Genomic DNA, 19,994 nt, shown 5'->3' with positions numbered 1-19,994 from the left:
AACCAAATACTAAAAATGTTTATTTTCTATGGGTATAACATAATTTAATGATCTTAAATGGGGGTTTTTTTCATCATCTGTAAACAGAAAATTACCATAAACTAACAGAAATAAAGGCTTGAAAACATCAGTGTAATTAACCTATATAAAGTGTCTCACTTTGTGAAGCACATTATATTCTAATTTAATTTCATTCTAATTTGCTTAGTGTTGCTATACATGCACACTTGTTATCATGGTAATCATAACGACGGCGTCCTTTTCTTAAGTATTCAAGGCAGATATTTGCCGATCTTAATGAGTCAGGAAATGGTTACAAGGAAACAGTAATTACATTTGTCCACAACTTCAATCAGAGCAATAATCAAGTTTATCCTGCACACATGCGCAGTGAGAGCTAAGCTTGCTGTTAGACAGCTGCAGGTCTCCGTAGCAACAATAATATGCTTTTTACACCATCTTCACCATAAATGTGCAGAGTTTAGCAAATGTGACTAACCTAAACATATATAAATATCCTAAATTAATTAAAATACCAGAACATTCTAAATAATCAGGTGACAATCTTAAAACCCTAACTACATGTACTCAAATATTTAGTAATTATTTTTGTATGAGAAACTGCCACTGCATTGAAGGATAAATTAGTTTGGAAATTTTTGAAGTGTGGCAATTTTAATCGAATCAATTGCTTAACATACATATCCATAGCTGCTTAAAAAATAACATACAGCTGTTTCATGGAATAATCTTGGCAGCTTTGAAGAGCTTTATCAGCACAATGAGGGAGAGGAAGCTTCGCTGCAATGGTGAACTACATCTTTTGCTCTCAGAAAGATGATTAAAAGTCTTTGTCAACAGAAGTTTAATCTTCACTAACATGCAAACTGAAGAGAAAGTCATTACAGAACTATGTACCACAGCAATATGCTACTAGAAACTGTGCTGACCAAAACATTACAGTGTTATCAAGAGCTGCACTGAAAGCTTTGTATATCACATAGAAAATGACTCTGACAAGATTGGCTTGTTGTGCACAAGTACAACTAATATCACGTTTTGCTTCTGCCGTTTGGGTTACTTTGCTTAAAGAAATAATGACACAATGCAATGTGCCGTGTGTTGCTGTTCATCCAAGGCTGTAATTACTTCAGACTTTAATAAAAAAAAATCTTTTAGGACCAAGATGTGCTTCTCTGTAAATATGTCCTGTTTTTTTTAATCTCATAAGTTAAAGCGGGAGTTGTTGTCTCACATGATTGTGCTACATGACCAGAAATCTTTAGGTAATTTATTTCCTCCATCGCAACAGTTTTTAAAAATGTTTTTCTTTTGTTGCATGATTTACATGAGTGTGTTTCATTAAAACTTTGATCCAAACCTGGATTAAAACTCAGACATGAACATTTTTATTTCCTGTCTGCTTGGCTTTGCCTGAATATTTACTTTAGGATAATTATTTTTGTCAATAACATAAAGATAAAACCTGGTTTAGAAGTTTAACCTCTGTTTTTGTTTTTTATCTATATTGCAATGCTCACCTCTCACTGTGTACATGACATCCATGAAGCTGATTAACGTACATCTGAATCTGTGCAGCAGCTTCATTTCTGAATTGAGTTGAAGATTCTCTGAATGTGCAGAACTGTGCAAGAGTCTGGAGGTATTTATGTTTTTGTTGGATAAAACTGTTGTCTTTGGTGGCTTTTTCTCTCCCTCGTAGTTCAGCCGCTGACCATTTTGAGAGGAAAGACTATTTTTATTCCTGTTTGTCAAGCACTTAAATCTGACATATGAATCATTCGGGCATAAATAGACTCCAAACTCAAGAGGTTAATCTAAAAAGACCTTGCAAAATATCTGTTTAAATTTATTTTAGGGGGTTGGTCACCAGATATGATGTTGCATTTGATTTGTTAATTGTGTGTGAAGCTGCTTGTCATGAATTCAGAATGGTTTGGTGAAAACTGTTACACGTGTAACAGTACAATGCAGTTCACAAAGTGAGACAATACACAATATTTGGTTCACAGGAGCAGGACAAGTCAAAATTTGAACAGTATTTTAGGGAACCTAAAAATGCCTGTTTCTTTTGTACTGGTTTGACAAACTGGGGGGATACACATCAACACAGTTGGGCACAGATTGTTGCTTTGCAGTTTATAAGGTTCTAATCCCAGCCTGGCATCTCGTTGCATAGAGTTAGCATGTTCTCCCTGTGTGTGTATATGGGTTCTCTCTCTCTCTCCAAAAACATGACTCTTAGATTATTGGTCTTTTCTTACCTGTAGGCGTGTGCATGACTATGTGTCTTGTGAGTGTTTGTGTTGCCCTGTGATGATCTGGTGACTTATCCTGTTTTAAATAAACTCTAGAAGGTGTTTGATAAGTTCAAGCCATATTTCTATAGACTTGAACTTGTACAGTACTATTAGTGTTTGTCTCATTGCAGCATTTTTCTGTTTTTGCAATTATGTTAAATGTTTCAGTAAAAAAAATAATAATGAAAAGCATTTTTTAATTTAGGTGTTTTGATCAATAATGGGGAAAATACTACAATATCAACCTATGTCCGATGAGAAAAGTATCAGGTCCCTACATTTAATAACTTGCCGTGTCACTCTTGTCAGCAACATCTGCTACCAATAAGTCATAATGAATATTTTGACCCACTTTTCTTCAAAATCATTTTAATTCTTCCAAAATGAGTGGTTTTCCAGCATAAACAACTTTTTTCCAGTCTGTGTTTCTAATTGTTGACTTGGGAACTCTGACTTGAACTCTGACAACTTTAGATGCTGTTTTGGATTTTACTGCAACCCTCTGAAAGAGGTTTGTTGTTGGAGTAATTTTGTTAGACTTGTGAAGTTTCATCACTGCCCCATGTTTGTCTATTTGTGAAAAATGCAGTTCCCTGAAGTCCCAGAACCTTAGAAATATTTTAACCCTTCCTGTATTGATAAATGTTTCACATCTGTGCTAAAAATATCTTTATGTTGAAGTCTGATGTGTTACTTTTCCGATTGTTTGGCCGACTTCATGATGTTCAGACGTGTACTCTGTGATTACAAATCATACTTCCCTCATTCAGAATGTCTTTAAATGTCTGGTTTTCATTTGACACGGACAACTGGATTTTGACTTTGTCTTTTTTCTTCGTTCAGGTTCATTCAAGCCGAGTTGCTGCAAAGCCCAGAAGTCTCTGGAGTTCATCCCAATAAACCTGCACACACAGAGGATGAGAGTGACATGCCCCCAAAGAACAGGTACTGTTTAATTAGGACTGGGTGTGTTAAATTCAGAATGTGATTAAAAGATACTTCAAGGACAATTCAGCGAGAAAAAAGCTGAGGCATTTGATCGCTCGCCTTTTCCATCTCAGCAGGTGTATGTTGGAAAAGCTTCTGTGGTTCTAGTCACACTCTTGTCTCTCTGTGCTCGATTTTCCATCTGTCAGAAATACTCAGAGGACTCAGGCTGGCTGTTTCTAGGCCATAACTCAGGTTGAAAGGTGAGAATTACTTTGGCCTGAAAAAAAACCCAGACAAAATACTAATTAAGCCCTTTGCGTTTTAGCGGAGTGAAATAATAGGTTGTCTGTTTTGCGGATGCTCGGCAGCAGGCCGCTCTTGGCCTGGAACTGTCTCTGTGTATTAACTGCTTCCCTTCTATCGGTGAGCGGGCTCCATTTCAACTAAACACAGGATGATTGATGGGAAGACGGGAAGACAAACACGGGGATTAACTGTCATTCTTCTAGTGAGGACCTGAGGGATGAAAGATGAGTTAAGCCAGATCAAATCATCATATCAGTCTAAGACTTTGTTTCTCTGTCAAGGAGGGGAAAGAAAATGGTAAAACCATATCAAAACTGACCTTGAAGGAGTTGGCTCATTGATTGGTGGACACGCTGATAATTAACCTCTTTGGGCCCAATTTTCTAGGTAACTCACTGTTCGGCTCAGGTGCTCGGCTAATGTGTGGTTTGAGATCTCTCCACTCTTACTACAGCATCGCTGGCTTTGCTAACCTCACAACGGCACTTAGGAAAAAAGGGGAATGTTGGATAATTTATTACCAGTGTAATGTGAAACTACAAAGTGAACTTTTTAAAAATTTACCGTTTTGTACAGAGTGAGTCATTTTGTCACATTTCTCTTCATTTGTTTTGCAAACATACAAAAATGGCTTGATGTTGCTGCAAGCATGGTAAATAAATAATTCTAATAAAAAGTAAGTGGACCAATTACAGAGCTTTAGAAATTACTGCAGCAATAGAAAGGAAGCACATATTTATAGAAAGCGTCGTTAGAGAACATTTTTGTAAGTTAAGGATGAAATTTGGCAAATTTAAAATCATTTTCACAGTTGATTATATGTCGATTTACCAAAATATATCAAAACAAGAAATGTAGGTTTCAGTGCGACCTACTTTAAGTCCAGACTTAAGTCTGACTGAGACGAAATGACATGACCCTAAGCACAAAGTTCATGCTCAAACCCTCCAAATATGTCTGAATTAAGACTTTTTTAATGACAAAATGTTTCCACTGTGATGTTAAAACTGTTTTGCAAATTCTTATTGGCAGTTGTTGCTGTTAACTTATTTACGGCTGATTGTTAGGTTTAGGAGGCAATTATTTTTTTCACTAAAGAACCAGATTGGTTGGCACAGCTTTACTTTTCATGTTGTTACCTGAGCCTTACAACCAGGTAAGAAATGAAACTGTTGAGTTCAGGCCCCAGGTCTTAAATGTTGCTCAGTTTTCTTGTTTAACTAATGCCATTTACTCATTTTCTTTTGCAAGAAAGAAAATTCCTTGAGATGTGATGTATAATCTACTCAGTGTTGCAAAGCCATTTATTTTCACTTTGTCTATTGATCATCCCGAGAAAAGGGAAATCAGAAAAAATAACAACATTGGGGACTCTGAAGAGAATTCATTTGTTTTACTCTGAATGGATTTTCACAGCTGTAAAATATTTCTGAAAACCATTAGTCTGGGAAAGCTGAGCTGAAAGCATTGTTCAGGAAGATGTTTTGTTGTCAGCACAGATTGCTGTGTGTGAATTATAACCACTCATTTTGACCGCCACAATCAGTTTCCTCCTTACAAAAGCTCCACTGTCTTTTTGCTTTTTTAACGCCTCATTCTGCTGTTGATTAACTGAGAAAGGGATAACAAAAGTGAAAAGAAAAACTGAAAATCAGTCTCAGATTGGTCATTGTACCTGATGTTCTGTTACCTCTTCCTGCTGGTTCACTGCTGCTGCTGGAAAAGAGTTAGGAAAACTCTGTTACAGTGGTATATGAAGAAGTGAGTAAAATGGCAAATGCATCAGTCCTCAGTTGGTCTGCTGTGGTTTTCTTGTTTATTTTCATCTGTGGCGACAGTTTAAAGTAGGATTGAATATTTATTATATTGTTTATTTATTATCATAAAAAAATTCTTGTGATAAGAATTTTGGGTAACACTTTATTTGAAGGGGAGTGCATTAGACTGACATGACTGTCATAAATATGACATAACACTGCCATGAACATGAAGGAGTCTTCATGAATGTCTATGACTGTAATAAAGTGTCATTCTTTTAACGTGAAGCTGCACTAAAAGTGTCATTAAAAGTGTTAACTTTGCATTATTTGGTAAATAATGACATTTTAATGCAAAGTTGCATTAAAACCTGCATTAAAAGTCAATTAAAAGTGTCATTTACCAAATCATGACAACAGTCATAAAAATGCTACTACAAAGTCTGTCGCCCACCCTGTTTCAAAGTCTCACAAAAGGTTTTCCGTCTTAGCTAGTGTACTTTTCTTAAATACGCCAATCTGATTGCCAAAGAATTTCACCAAGTTTATTGGTGAAATAAACTGGGCCAGCCTCTACAAGCTTTCAATGCTTTTCCATCAATGTGAAAGGAGTTTTTTTTACTTAAAACAAGCTTCCATATCTTGCTGAAGTTACTCGTAGTTTTCTCTTAGTGTACTAATGTGTTGCACTAGAAACCACACCAAGAATACTTTAAGATTTTGGTTTTTATCATTTCAGTTCCTAACTTTAAACTATCACTGGATGGATTCAAGAGCAGCAATCCCAAACCAGTAAAGCTCCCACATAGCTCCAGTCTCAGATAGAGGTGTTTTACTTTTACTAGTCCATCACATTACCACTTCCAGATCTTAGTCATTTAGGCATAGTCAGTAACAATCTTTGGGACTTTATCAGCAGCTTGTCACAAAAACATGGTTTAATTCCATTTTATGCTTGAATCTGTTAAAATGCTGAACATAACAGTTTGACACATAGAAAATAGGATTTTACCACCAAAGAGCCATTTGCTGAAAACTTGGCATAGAGTAGATGATCAGCTTCATTGCTGTATTTTTTCCCCATATATAACTATCAGAAACTATTCATCTGCTGCTATGTAATATTGAATGGTTCTCATGCTGTATCTTTTGTCCACCATTTGTTCATTTTCATACATCTTAGATGCACAATGAGCAAAATACATGTATGGTCAGGCACCAGGCAGAAAATGAGTTTATAAACCCAACAAAGTCCAATGATTAGGAGAGATGGTGTCTCTTTGGATTAAAATATAAAGAACAATAAAACAGGGAATGGAGGGGATTAAAACTTCCACACAGTGTTGCATAACAACTATATATCAGTCATGTACTACCAAGTATATAACAGAAAATCCCAGCAGGACTCAATTGAAGCAAAGCATTTTCCCGCCTCTCACTGTTAATCTCTTTTTTTAAGTTTGCTTTAACCTTAATGGAGGTCCTTTTAAATTGCATTCATGGCCAAAAAACAAATAGACACACACACATACACACACACCGTGGGTTTTTTCTGTTTTTAATTGTCAGCTTCAGTCATTAGTCATTCAAAACAAGACCTGCTCTAAGCACCTTTGTTCCTGCCTGGCTGTCTGTGAAGTGTTTATTTAATTTTGAGGCTGATGTGCAAATTGGAGTGAAGCACTGTGACATTGGCTGTCCTTCTGGTCTAACATGGGACCAATCGACCTCAAAACCAAGCTGTGAATATGTAGGAGAGAGGGGGTAATATATGAAATACAGGTTCAGTCCTGAAATAATGCCAGACCTTTATCTTTCTTTGAAAGTACCATTGTTCTCTTTCTGAGAGAGTGAAGTTATATGCTATTCGAAAGGTTATATTCATGTTGTTTCATACCTTTTTTGACTTTTGACTTCAATTTGGAAAATAGAAAAGTGACATATGAAAGGATGTCAAGTTTAGCTGAAACAAGTTGATTTGGTCCCAGTTGAGATGTATGTGTGTATATAATTTCATTATAAACCAGCCATGAGCAGGTGCAACTCGAAACATTAGTCCACCTTGTCATGATAGTCCAGAAGATTAGTCCAGGTCCAGTAAAAACTGGACCTGACGGGAGTAATCCACTCCTCTGCAATGGCCTTTCTGAATACTCACAGCACAAGACTCCACTGATGAAGAAAAACCCTGTGAGGTTTGAGGAATGTAACGTTGATAAGAAGAAGAGGATAAAACGAGGGTGGAGTTTTCAGCACGACCCAACGTTTGTTTCAGATAAAGAAAATAAAGTCCTCTAAAAGAGCTGAATTAATCACTCTACTAAAATGTAAAGCAATGAAGGTCAAAGTGCAAATAAGCCTCAAGTTTTGAAGACTTGTGTCTCACTCCTGAGCAACGTATTCGACTGCATTGAAAAGCCATCTTAGGCTTTTTTGCTTAATAAAATTTAATAAGAATTTTAATAGATGTTTCCTGCTCCAGTCTGTTTTATTACACAGGACTTTAGTTAATTTAGTAGTTTGTGTTGATTTCTTTGAATATGGGAATCATTTTGACTCTAATCTATATTTGCTGTAAAAGCCATCTGAACCACCTCATCAGAAATATATTTGCTGTGAAAAACTGATTCATATTCAGTCATATTTTTCCCACTTGCGCTGAATGCATTGTGTTATAATAAAATATGTTTGTGAGGTGTTATCAACTGCTAAAATTGTGCTTCTTCATGACTTTAATTCAATTTGAGTTTAGATTTAAAATTTTGTCTGCTATATTCATGGGGGGTTTTTTTCTTTCAAGCCCCTGAGGAGCCTCCTGCATTTTAGTTATCTGTCTCCATATTTTAAATTCAGCAAACTAAAATATGTTTTTCCCCTCTTTCCAGATGCTTTGTATGACATTATCACTGTCGGTGCTCCAGCAGCCCACTTCCAGGGCTTTAAGTGTGGCGGCCTGCAGCGTCTCCTGAGCAGATACGAAGCAGAGAAGAAGAGGTAAAAAAAAACAAAGATTTCCCTTAAGGAGGGATGTATTTAAGGAAAGTATGGGTGAATTAATTGAAGCAGCATTCTGATGAAAAATGCTTTTATTAAGAACTAGATTTTAACTTCTTAATTAAAACTGACAGGAAATTTGTTTCTGCCCCATGGACTTGATTTGTGAGGTCTGAGCCAGTTACTTAACTCCAATTCATGCTGAAATTAGACTTGAGCTTTGCAGGATTTGACAGGTTAATTTGACCGGAGGCAACAGGCTTGATGGAAAAGGTTTGGAGAGTTAGAATGTCCCCTCCACCTGTTCTTTTCCCAGGCAAGCATTTTTCAGCTTTATCAAGCGTGTTAGCTTCTCATCGAAGAGCCACAGATCATGAAGGTCAGCGGACAACATGGAGTCGCTGCTGGATTCAGGCTGGTTGCCAGAAAAAAATTCAGTTTATGAAGAGAAATTGTGTTGTTTTTATTGGAGAACCATGACAGACGTTCACAGTAACAGCTACTGTATTCAGGAAGACAGATTTCGACACTTTTTCTTCAAGCAATCCATAAAAAAAAATTTTTTAAGTATTTTATTAAGGAAGACAGTATCATATAGCCTTTATCATATCATATAGTTTTATATGATATGAGGGAATCGACACCTCTTAAAAAGGTGATCATTAATCACATTGTCATTATGTGACAATGTGATCAATTAGCTGTTGCACCGCTAATTAAACAGTGTAACAGCTAATTGCTGCACCTTTCAATTAGCTGGACAGAAAATACCTTTACATGAGGAAAAACTGAAAACGGAATTACAGTATATCTAGCTATAATACACTTTACTTGTTTTTTATTTCTTATTTAACCTTTGTTAACCTTTGTTTCGCATTTCTTCCCTTATAAGATTAAAAATCTCTTTTGTAAAAGAATCCTGGCCAGAACTGGAGGTGGCACACAGACGTTGTTCGCAGCAAAACAGAAAAAATTAACTCTGTCATAAATAAATTAAATAAAAGATTACCCAGTTAAAACATTTACGCACAGATGATTCCTTCTCAAAATCAATAAGAACTTTAAAAACATTTAGAGACACCGTTAGAGTCATGTATTTCTTCAACTGGTGAAGAAAACTAAAGATTCCTTTCAAAGTTCAATTCTGACTTTAGGCACCGAAAGTAAAAATAAGTACTGATAAAAACATAAAAGCATGAGGTATCACAAATTTTTTTTTCCACATTATGCGCTTCAAATGTCAAACCCAATATTTGTGACTAATAAATCCATTGACAGTTGGATTGTTAAATCATTAATTCATTTTATTCTAACTATTTTCTGTCAGATTATTAATGATTCATGATAAGAACTGAGCTTACATTACACCACAGCTTTCTGTGTTTGAGCTCTGCAGTAAAATAGCTTTCTGCTATGATTTGTATTTTACTTGATTGAAAAGTCAAAAGCTGTCAGCATTTATACTGCTGTCTGAATTTGGTGAAAAAGTTTGGATGGCTGTGAAGATGGGCTAAATTTCAACATCTTTGCCTGAACCTGGTAGAAGCTGTAGTGATATTGGAAAAAGAGTCCAGAATCACTGAGGGAAACATCCAGATACTCATCTCTTAAAGGTGTCACTTAAACCCTAGAGCTGCCAAACCTTGTGTTTTTTCTGACAAATGTAACTTTGCCGCAATCCCAGGAGGGTCCAGTGAATCCTGCATGAACTTTTTTTGTCCTATTTTTTCTTGTAAATACAGTTTTTTGTAGTTTTTTTGTGAAATTGGCAACATTCTTTTTGCCTTTAATCTACAATGATCCTAACACTCTGTCATACCCGATAACTATGGCACCAGTGTCTTTGTTGATTTTTTTTTTTTTTATTAATCTTGTTTTTCTCCATTTTCTTCTATGATATTTTGCTACTGCAGTAAAAGCTGAATTTATTTTAAAGATATAAACACATCTTTACCAGATCTGTCAATAAAATGTGGATGATGCCGTATAGAAAACGGCTACTTAATGATTTGTTCACTGACCAAAAGATCATTACTGTCAGCAAACGACTGAGAGCTGAATGCTTTGTATTTTTCTTATTCCCTTTGAGAGCAACACTGACAGCTTCACAAAGACTGTAACGAGGCCATTTTTGTTGTAACAGTGTTATGAGTGAAATTGCACTCTTGTGTAGCCTAGCCTGCGTTGCGAAACCTCAGATCAGGGAGATGCTGCAGATTTTTGCTTTATTTGTTCAGAGGTTGGAGGTTGGAGCTGTATGTCAGTATGTGGCCACTTGACTGATGCCTAAAGAAGCAAAAGGTGATTTTTTTTTCTCTCCATCATTGCTCCCCATAGAGTGCAAAGTCATTACAGACCATGCCAGATCTAATTAGTTACAGAGTTTGCAGCACCAGAACGAGTGGGAAAGAAAAGATGAAGAGGGGTGAAGTGTGGGCATGAAATGGGAAAAAAAAACTGATGGGAAAATAGTTTGGGGCTTTTGCAGATTAAAAAATAAAGAAGTGAATTTGCTGAAGATGGCCAGTTCTGTCTGCCTGCATGAACAGTGATAAGGTTAGCATATTTCTGAGACACCACTGAAGTGAAATCATTTACTTTGCGTAAGAGATTAGGCTTCAGAGGTAACTCCCCAGGGAGATGGAGCTTTTTGTTTCGTATTTGATTTAGCTAATGACTCACTGTAGCTCAAATTTTCCAATTTTCCACTTGGCTAACTGGCTGCGACCTGCGCTGTGCAATGTGCAGTTCATGTTTGACCTAGAATGTGGTCAGAAACAGGAGTGGACCCAGGCTCTACATTTTAAAGAAACTACTAAATGAGCCACTCTGTGTGTCAGTGCAGAGCGGTCTGGATATTTCCAGCTGAGATTCCCTGAAAATTCAGCACAAGTTGAGTCTGTTTTACCAAAAATATACATTTCCAGGATAATTAAACTTCACCCAGCCTACCCACTCGTCTTGAAGATGCACTCTTTTCTAATTATGTTTGATTAAAAAATGGACAATTGGTGAGATGTGAGACTTGGCTGTTCGATATGATATTAAATCATGACATAGAAGATGGGAGGGGACTGGAAAAAAAGGAAAACCTGAGCCCAGATGTGTTAGCAGGATGGTAATAAAAGAGCCATTCATCTTTGTTCTGTGGACAGTAGAAGAGGGGACAATGGGATCTTTCTGGAGCCATTAACAACCTGCGCCGGCCAAACTTGGCAATAGAACAAGAGTGCAATATGTTCCATCTCTGACCACTGTATTCCTCAATTTTAAAAAGAAAAACTGCACATTTTCCTTTTTATCTTTCTTCAGTGCATGCATTACTCCCTAAATGCTTGTTTGAAATGCAAGAGGATTTTTTTATCCTTTTCTTCTCAAACTATCAACTTTTGGATTCTCAGAGATGGTCTCAGTTTTCCAGTAAAGTCTTTTCTACAGAATAATAGATAATAATCTATTAGCTGTGTAACAGTGCTCTCCTTGCGTTGGTGCAGGCTGACAATTAAGACAGTTTTACTCAAAATTCAACTGTGCAAACAATTTTTACCTTAATACTGGGGCAGGTAAGTGTGTTGCATGTAAACCAAATGAAAAATCCTTCGACTGTCACTAGGCAACTGGCCATCTCAAATGACATCAAATGATACTTCCTATCTTATTTCAAAATAAAAATATCAAACATTGTTGCAGGTTGAAATTTAAAGCCCTCATTTTCATATCCAAGACTCATGAAAGGCTAAATCTTGTTGATTTTTGTTTTAGTAGCACAATACATTTAAACAATATTTTGTGTCACCTGTGTTAAATACTTACTGATTGTGGTTTTCTCACATTGCTGTACTTAGACATATTTAGAAAATATAACAAAACAGGAACCTATTATGTTGCTGAATTAAAAAAATAAGAGATGAAAATAAAATATGTGAAACACTAAATCCTCCATGAACAAGTTCATGTCACAGCAAATAAATGGCCGTTTGCATTCAGTGCCTTGCAGAGCAGTAGTCCAGGGCCACAATTTGAGAAAGACTGTTCTAAGCAGACGTTATCAGTTAATCAACTGGAACTAATTTGAATCTTACAAACCATTAATCGACAATTAGCCATTAGTTGATTATTGTTTTGCGTCCCTACCTATGATTGAACAGATTTTCTTATAGATGTATTTTAGGAAAATTATTGTTTGTTTTTTGACCTGGACTTAGTAGATAAGCTTAAGATGTGCAGTAGGTCATCAGTAGGACACTTTCTGTTTGAAATGTGTCCTCCTTTACAGAGAGAGAGGGAGGAGGCTCTGTTGGTTCGCCAGGCATCTGTGTCAAGCAGCAAAGCCAGATGTCACATTTCTTGGGCAAAGAGAGTGGTTGAAACCACACAGCCCTAACTTAAGTCTCCTGGGGCTGATTTCAGATTTAGTGTGACGAGCAGCATGTTGTCCAACAAAATAACTTTCTCCCAGGATTCTTCGTCTGTGTGAGGAAAAAAGGGCCAGGCCGTTGGCAGTGGCTGGGATCCCATGTTGATGGACAGCAGCTTGTAGTTCATCGCCAGCTCTTGAGTCAACCACATCCAGGAACCAGCGACTGAAGGAGAAGGTGGCTGGCAGAAGCCCTGAGGCTTCTCTGGTCACAGATCATGGTTTGTCTTTCTCTGCATCATTGAGGACAGCTTTGACTTTTTTTTCTAACGGATAGCGATGAGATCAGAGATTCAGGAACTAACGATGGTTGACAGTTAAAAGGATTGGGACAGAGATCAGATCCTTGGGGTTGCATCTGAAGGTGGGCTGGGTATATATAGGCTGGTATATATATAAACCCTGATTAAAGTGAGCTGTAAAAAAAAAAAAATGGAAGAGAAGTCTTTGACCGTCATGTAAAAGGTTGCAGGGAATTCTGCTGACGTAGCTGCATTTTAATTCCTGCTAGCTATCAGCAGGAGGCCTCTGGCTTTTCATTAATTTCCTCTCCACTATTAATTAACCATGTGCCATGTATACTTGCTTAATTAGGCCACTGGGCCCAGCGCTTTGCTCTCTCTTAGTACTATTTCTAGACAAACCTACTGATCAGTGTGTTTAAATTGAGGAGGAAATTCACTTCGAAGAGGCCAGTTTCCCCAGTTTAATCTGTACCAATTGCCTCCTGCATTGAAGTTAAACTGATGAAGTGTTGTTCTACACTCGTTTATTTTTCTAATGTTGTCCTTGAAGTTGTAAAGAATGTTGGAGCTTTTTTAAATGAACAAACAGGAAACTGTAAAAGCCTTTGGAAAGCCAGAAGACGTCATCAAAAATGAAAAGGAGTGCTGGATTCCTAGAGATAGTCTCCCTAACTACATTGAGAAAAATAAGGACATATTTTTCGAATAATATAATCAAGATACTGGGATTACATTCACATCAGGATGTTCTAAAAGGGTCAATTGTGCAAGAATATATTGATAAAACCCACTAAAAAACTGTAAAAAATATTAAGAAATAGCCGTCTGCATTTGACAATTACTTCTTAAAATGAAAAGATATTTAACATATTTTCACAGTGATTACATCCTCCATGATTGTTTTTGTGATTTTTTTTCTCTGTAATTGAAATTACAGATTTTGTGACGCTACTTCAAAAATATTTGCACTTATGTATGACAATAACTGTGACTTTTTCTCACTCTTCACATCAATCGGACGATAATTTGATACCAAGTCAGGTTGAGGCAGCTGTGTAGTAGAAGTAACAAATGCTGCCCCCTGGAGGTGGGAGTTAGCTTCACTTAAACCCTATGTTGGTCTCAGTTTTGAAGAAAATTTTTGATAAACTCACAATTATAAAATAACATGAACTGTTGATTTTGCATGAATTTCCTTGAAAAACTGTAGGTACTGATTGATGTAATTTAGCAGTAAAGAGATAAAAACTGCTTTAATTTGTTTGCTAAAATAATATTTAAGCAAACCGCTGTTCTGCGTTCCTCTGGAGTCCGGAGGGCCACATAAGAAGCTATCGCGGGCTGGATTTGGCCCCCGGGCCTTGAGTTTGTGTGAGGTAGCACATCCTTCATTGCCACTGATGTTGGACTCTCTACATGAATATGTTCTCTACATGGTTGTTCCTGCCTCCTGCTTCTGTTTGGTTCCTCTCACTACAAATCATGACAGATCAGTCACAAATTTAAGTCTCTTTAGAGGTTTTCATTAAAAATGTAAACTAATAGCTCTTTGAGCTCTCGTTCTTGTAGCAACCAGACTAGACTAGATAACTAGATAAATGACTTGTGTTCATGTTACAAAGTCTAATTACGTTAACGTTTCCACCACGTATAAAGTCATTGTGAACAGAGTAAATAAAAAGATCTCTTCTTTTTCTAATCTTTGAATAATTTCAATGTAATTTTCATTTTTATAACAACTAACAAGTAAAGGTGATCATTTAACATTAAGACGAGTCAGGCAAGCATAAATATTGTTTTCTGGGAAAATTGTCCGCCCTCTTAGCTCGGTGGCACTAGGATCTAATATTTCTCAGCAGTCCAATCGCCTCTCTGTCACATCTTCAATAAAACATAAATATTTACCTCTTACATAAGCAATAATTACTGCTGGGTTATTGTATCTGGATTATATTGCAGCTTTCTGTCTTGGCATGGTGTTTAAAAACGTGACACACAGAACACAAGCCCTTAAATATGCTGGAGATGGAAACATACCCAAGGCCTGAAATGAAATGTGCAACCCCCTTGGCCTCTTATCAAATTTGCATTCACAGATTTATGCTGTTTTGCCTTCGCTCACTTTGCAATCTTTGTTGACCTGTTTGGACTTACAACAACCCTGATGAGGCAATTAAATTTCCCTGCCAAAGCCAGCCTTGGAAAGGATCAATTCTGTCCTTTCAGCATCAGGTGGCAGGTTCTCGCATTCATTACCGTCTGCATATGTTTCCTAATGGGATTGGATTTGTACTTATGAGTCAACAGTGCTGTTATTGAATCAGAGTAAAGCAACTCCTTTCTCCTTTGCTTCTTTTTGAAGCTTTTTTTCTCCTGTGGAAGATCGTTTATAGTCTTTTATCAGTGTAAACACACAAGGGATGAAGCGGTAAAATGGATTTTACTGTTCTTTGCATTTTTGAAGGTGTCTTTGGTAGAAATCAATCGCTTTAAGGTATGGGTAAATTAGAAGTAGTCTTGTAGAAAAGATGGCCTTCTGCGTTAGTGACCGCACCATGTTTTACTTTCACTCAATAATTGCTTTGATTATCTTCCACTTTCTGGGTGGTCGTCCTCCAGGGGCCTCATTAGGCAAAACAACAAGGCCAGAATTTGAAAATTAGCTTACCGAAGACGTTTTTCATGGCCAACATTCACTTTGACCTTGAAAATTTTGATGCATGTCAATGTATATGGTAAGGCTGTTCCTCAAAAGGCAGATTCACATGCAAAATGTTTAACTACAACGTTAGGAGCCAGGTTTACATCTGACTCTGGGTTCTGACCTACATAAAGCCTGGAGGAGTTGACTTCAACCGAGCCTGGGGGGGGAGATGACTGCACCGCTCTACATCACATCAGACAAAAAGAAGTAAGAGGAAACTCATTAAAAGTCACAGGAACGTGAGCAGAGGAGGATGTTTGATTAGACTGGAAAGGGATTAATTATTTATTGAATGCAAATGAGTTGGCATTGGACTGCAGGTCCAACTTTGACAGTTTAGGCTGTGAAACTGTTCCTCCCAACTGATGATAAAATGCATCCCAAAAAAACCTTTGCTGTGATGTTTACATGACTCCAACACACTGAGCAGCTTCTGCTATCATTTGTTTATGTTTTGAATCTTATGACTGGATTACTTTCTGTTATATGGATAAACACTGACTCCTGTCATGCAGAATACTTACTGTTTCTGGACAAATGGCTGACTACAAACCACACATATAACAGTTTGGTTTGTGAAATAAAAGCATTTTTTTAGATGCAGAATTAAATTATGGCTTTAACATTTAAGTGGAGATGTTTATGCTATTGGTAATGACATTTTGAGTTTCATTATTATTGTATTAAATTGCAGTGTAGGATATTTGATTTAAGCTAAATCTGCTACCTATTGGATGGGAGAACTCAAATAGATCAATATGGGTAAATTGTTTTTTTAGGTATTAGAAACCTTAAATGTCAATTTAAAAGTAAAATTCTACATTGTCATTCTCAGATGCTGACCTTTGACTCCAAATTCTTATTCATACCTGCTTGGTTGCAGATGTATTCTGCTCATCCTGAAAAATATTTTCCAGTTCTTTCTGATTTAGTTCCTCCCACACAAATATCTACTGTTCCTAATTCAACCCTGGTCCTTCTGCTCAAAAACCCACATTTTTAATTGAACAAATATTCCTATTTCTCAGTAGATGAGTTTATAAGTGGCAATTCTAGCACTTAAATGCAATACGTATATATATATATATATATATAGAACTGGTATGCAAATAGTATTGCTAGTGTTAAATAATGTTAAAATCAGTGTTTGGAGTAATACATTTTTCTACTGTTTTGTTTTGAGCTGCTTTGAACTGCAACACAACCAAACTCAAAGCAATTCACTGTGTAATTTCACAGCTCTACTATGCATTTCTTTCACCTACAGGCATCTTCTAACCACAGTCATGCCTGGAAGAGAAATGGAAAAACTCAGAGAAAAGTCGGCCTGAATAATTGTTGAAAAAAGAAAATATCTTGCATGACAAATTATTCTGTTCCTTCTTTTGTCTCACTTGGAATGGCAGAAACATTTCAATGTTTTTTTTACAAGTTTTGAGTTCTCGCTGTGTGTTTCAAACCAACATAGGAGCAAGGAATGGAAAGTGAAATAATTACGACACTGCAATTGTGTTTTTCCAAGAGACAAAAGGGATTAAGGGAGAACTCAAAGCTATTTTAAATCATTCTTTCCACTGTCTGGAAAACAGTCTAGCAAATGGAAACATTCAAAACAACTACCAACATTCCTGGTCTCCAAAAACCCGAAATTGTGATCACAGAACCTTCAGCAGGCTCTTGCTAATTTTAGTATGAAAGTGGATGAAATCAGAAAAAGACTGCCCAAGTTTAAGAGAACAAAGTATTGTTCTCTAAGAAAAACATTTGACCTGACTATAGGCTGCCAGGCAGAAAGTAGACAAAAAACTAATGGACAGATGAAATGTAATGTTTTGTACACAAATTGAATACAGTTAAATTCTGGTTGCTCCATTAAAAGAATCTAACTCCAGGTGGAAGTGTCATGGTTTGGGATATTTTGCCGCAGGATCTGCCTAACTTACCACCATAGAATCCACTGTGAATATACCGTGAATCAGAAGGAGCTGAAGGACGATAAGTAAAAATAAATAAGTAAAGCTGAACTTAACTGAACACTGCAATATGACAGCTATCCAAAACATACCAGTTACTCCATCAAACACTGGCTGAGCATTGGGAAATGGAGTCAAAGCCCAGATATTGATCTCATTGTGATGCTGCCAGGTAACTTGAAACAGGCTGGAAATAATAATAATAAAAAGAAAAAACCTGTCACAGCTAAAGAGTGTGGAGTGGGGGAAACTTTGGTCAGAAAAATATCAGACTGGCAGAGGGCAAAATAAAGTGCCTTTCTTAAGCTTGTTATTATTGTTATTTTGAATATGCAGATAATACCTAGCTTCCCACTCATTGCAAAGTAGCACCATATCTCACAATATCAAATAAAAACTAACTATAGAACACTATTACCAAAGAAAATTATTAGAAGGTTATTTAAGCCTGTTAGCGGAACTGAGTCTTTATTTTTTCCTCAGCTAGAAGGCTGAGGAAAAAGTTGATAGCGTTTACTTATTAAGTGACACAAGGCTAACATTTGTTCTTTAAGTGATATTAAATCATTATACATCAACATATGAACTCTTCCTAATAAAGAAATACATATTTAATGGGACGTCCTAATTTCTCATGACTTTAAATCTTACATCACAGCAGACTTAATTTAAAAATTGGGCCAATTTCATACATCTTTCCAAAGATGACGCTTTTTTCAGTTCACAGCCATGCAGCTGTAGTTTGACTCTTCAAATATTAATTTTTTGTGCTTCTTTTTCTCTTCTTGTATCACAGCTTTAGCACTGCCTACCAGTGTATCTACTACTCCCCTCAGCACACAGCCAAAGCTCAGGAGGTACTCAGCACCGTGAGTCTCCTCCAGCTCCTCATCACAGGCTTGACTGACCAGCTCCTCCAGGCCGCCCTTGAACACTCCTCCTCCGGACTCAAGGATGCACTAAAGAGTCTTTCCGACAAGGTGAGCCAGCAACTAAATCTCCTATCTTCCTTCGCCTGCATCTCAGCTACCTCTTCATTGCTCTCCATCTCAATCCACAGCAACAGACAAACTCTTAAGATAAAGTTTGTCAGAATTCATTTGCATTCATACCTAATTTTCAAATTAATTTTAATGATGGTGTTTAAGTGTCGACTGTGGATTATGTTGGTGTAAACTGTTTCACCGGAGGCCCACAAAGGGATCCATCCATCCATCCATCCATCTTCTTCCGCTTATCCGAGGTCGGGTCGCGGGGGTAGCAGCTTCAGAAGGGAGGCCCAGACTTCCCTCTCCCCAGCCACTTCTTCCAGCTCCTCCGGGGGAATCCCGAGGCGTTCCCAGGCCAGCCGAGAGACATAGTCCCTCCAGCGTGTCCTGGGTCTTCCCCGGGGCCTCCTCCCGGTGGGACGTGCCCGGAACACCTCACCAGGGAGGCGTCCAGGAGGCATCCTGACCAGATGCCCAAGCCACCTCAACTGGCTCCTCTCGATGTGAAGGAGCAGCGGCTCTACTCTGAGTCCCTCCCGGATGACTGAGCTTCTCACCCTATCTCTAAGGGAGAGCCCAGCCACCCTACGGAGAAAACCCATTTCGGCCGCTTGTATCCGCGATCTCGTTCTTTCGGTCATGACCCAAAGCTCATGACCATAGATGAGGGTGGGAACGTAGATCGACCGGTAAATCGAGAGCTTCGCTTTTTGGCTCAGCTCTCTCTTCACCACGACGGACCGGTACAGCGCCCGCTTGACAGCAGACGCTGCGCCAATCCGCCTGTCGATCTCCCGCTCCCTTCTTCCCCCATTCGTGAACAAGATCCCGAGATACTTAAACTCCTCCACTTGGGGCAGGACACCCCCCCTGACCCGGAGAAGGCACTCTACCCTTTTCCGGCTCAAGACCATGGCCTCGGATTTGGAGGCACTGATCCCCATCCCGGCCGCTTCACACTCGGCTGCGAACCGATCCAGCGAGAGCTGCAGATCACGATCTGATGAAGCCAAAAGGACCACATCGTCTGCGAAAAGCAGAGATGAGATCCTGAGGCCACCAAATCGGATCCCCTCAACACCTTGGCTGCGCCTAGAAATTCTGTCCATGAAAGTGATGAACAGAATCGGTGACAAAGGGCAGCCCTGGCGGAGTCCAACTCTCACCGGAAACGAGCCCGACTTACTGCCGGCAATGCGGACCAGACTCTGACACCGGTCATACAGGGACCTGACAGCCCGTATCAAAGGGCCCGGTACCCCATACTCCCGGAGAACCCCCCACAGGGCTCCCCGAGGGACACGGTCGAACGCCTTCTCCAAGTCCACAAAACACATGTAGACTGGTTGGGCGAACTC

At 38.1% G+C, this 19,994-nt stretch overlaps 1 protein-coding gene across 4 annotated transcripts in view; it reads left to right on the top strand.

Moving 5' to 3' along the window:
• Positions 1–19,994, top strand: part of inpp4b (inositol polyphosphate-4-phosphatase type II B) — a 198,999-nt gene that overhangs the window by 139,769 nt on the left and 39,236 nt on the right. For all 4 annotated transcript variants that reach the window (XM_028016222.1, XM_028016220.1, XM_028016223.1 and 1 more), the window contains 3 exons: positions 3,165–3,266; positions 8,200–8,308; positions 18,444–18,627. In XM_028016222.1, coding sequence (XP_027872023.1) covers positions 3,165–3,266; positions 8,200–8,308; positions 18,444–18,627 — 395 coding nt within the window. The remainder of the gene's footprint in view (positions 1–3,164; positions 3,267–8,199; positions 8,309–18,443; positions 18,628–19,994) is intronic.

The sequence above is a fragment of the Xiphophorus couchianus genome, chromosome 5 (genome assembly GCF_001444195.1).
Source record: "Xiphophorus couchianus chromosome 5, X_couchianus-1.0, whole genome shotgun sequence".
Classification (NCBI taxonomy): domain Eukaryota; kingdom Metazoa; phylum Chordata; class Actinopteri; order Cyprinodontiformes; family Poeciliidae; genus Xiphophorus; species Xiphophorus couchianus.
The sequence above is the reverse complement of the archived record's forward strand: the minus strand, read 5'-3'. Positions and strand labels throughout refer to the sequence as shown.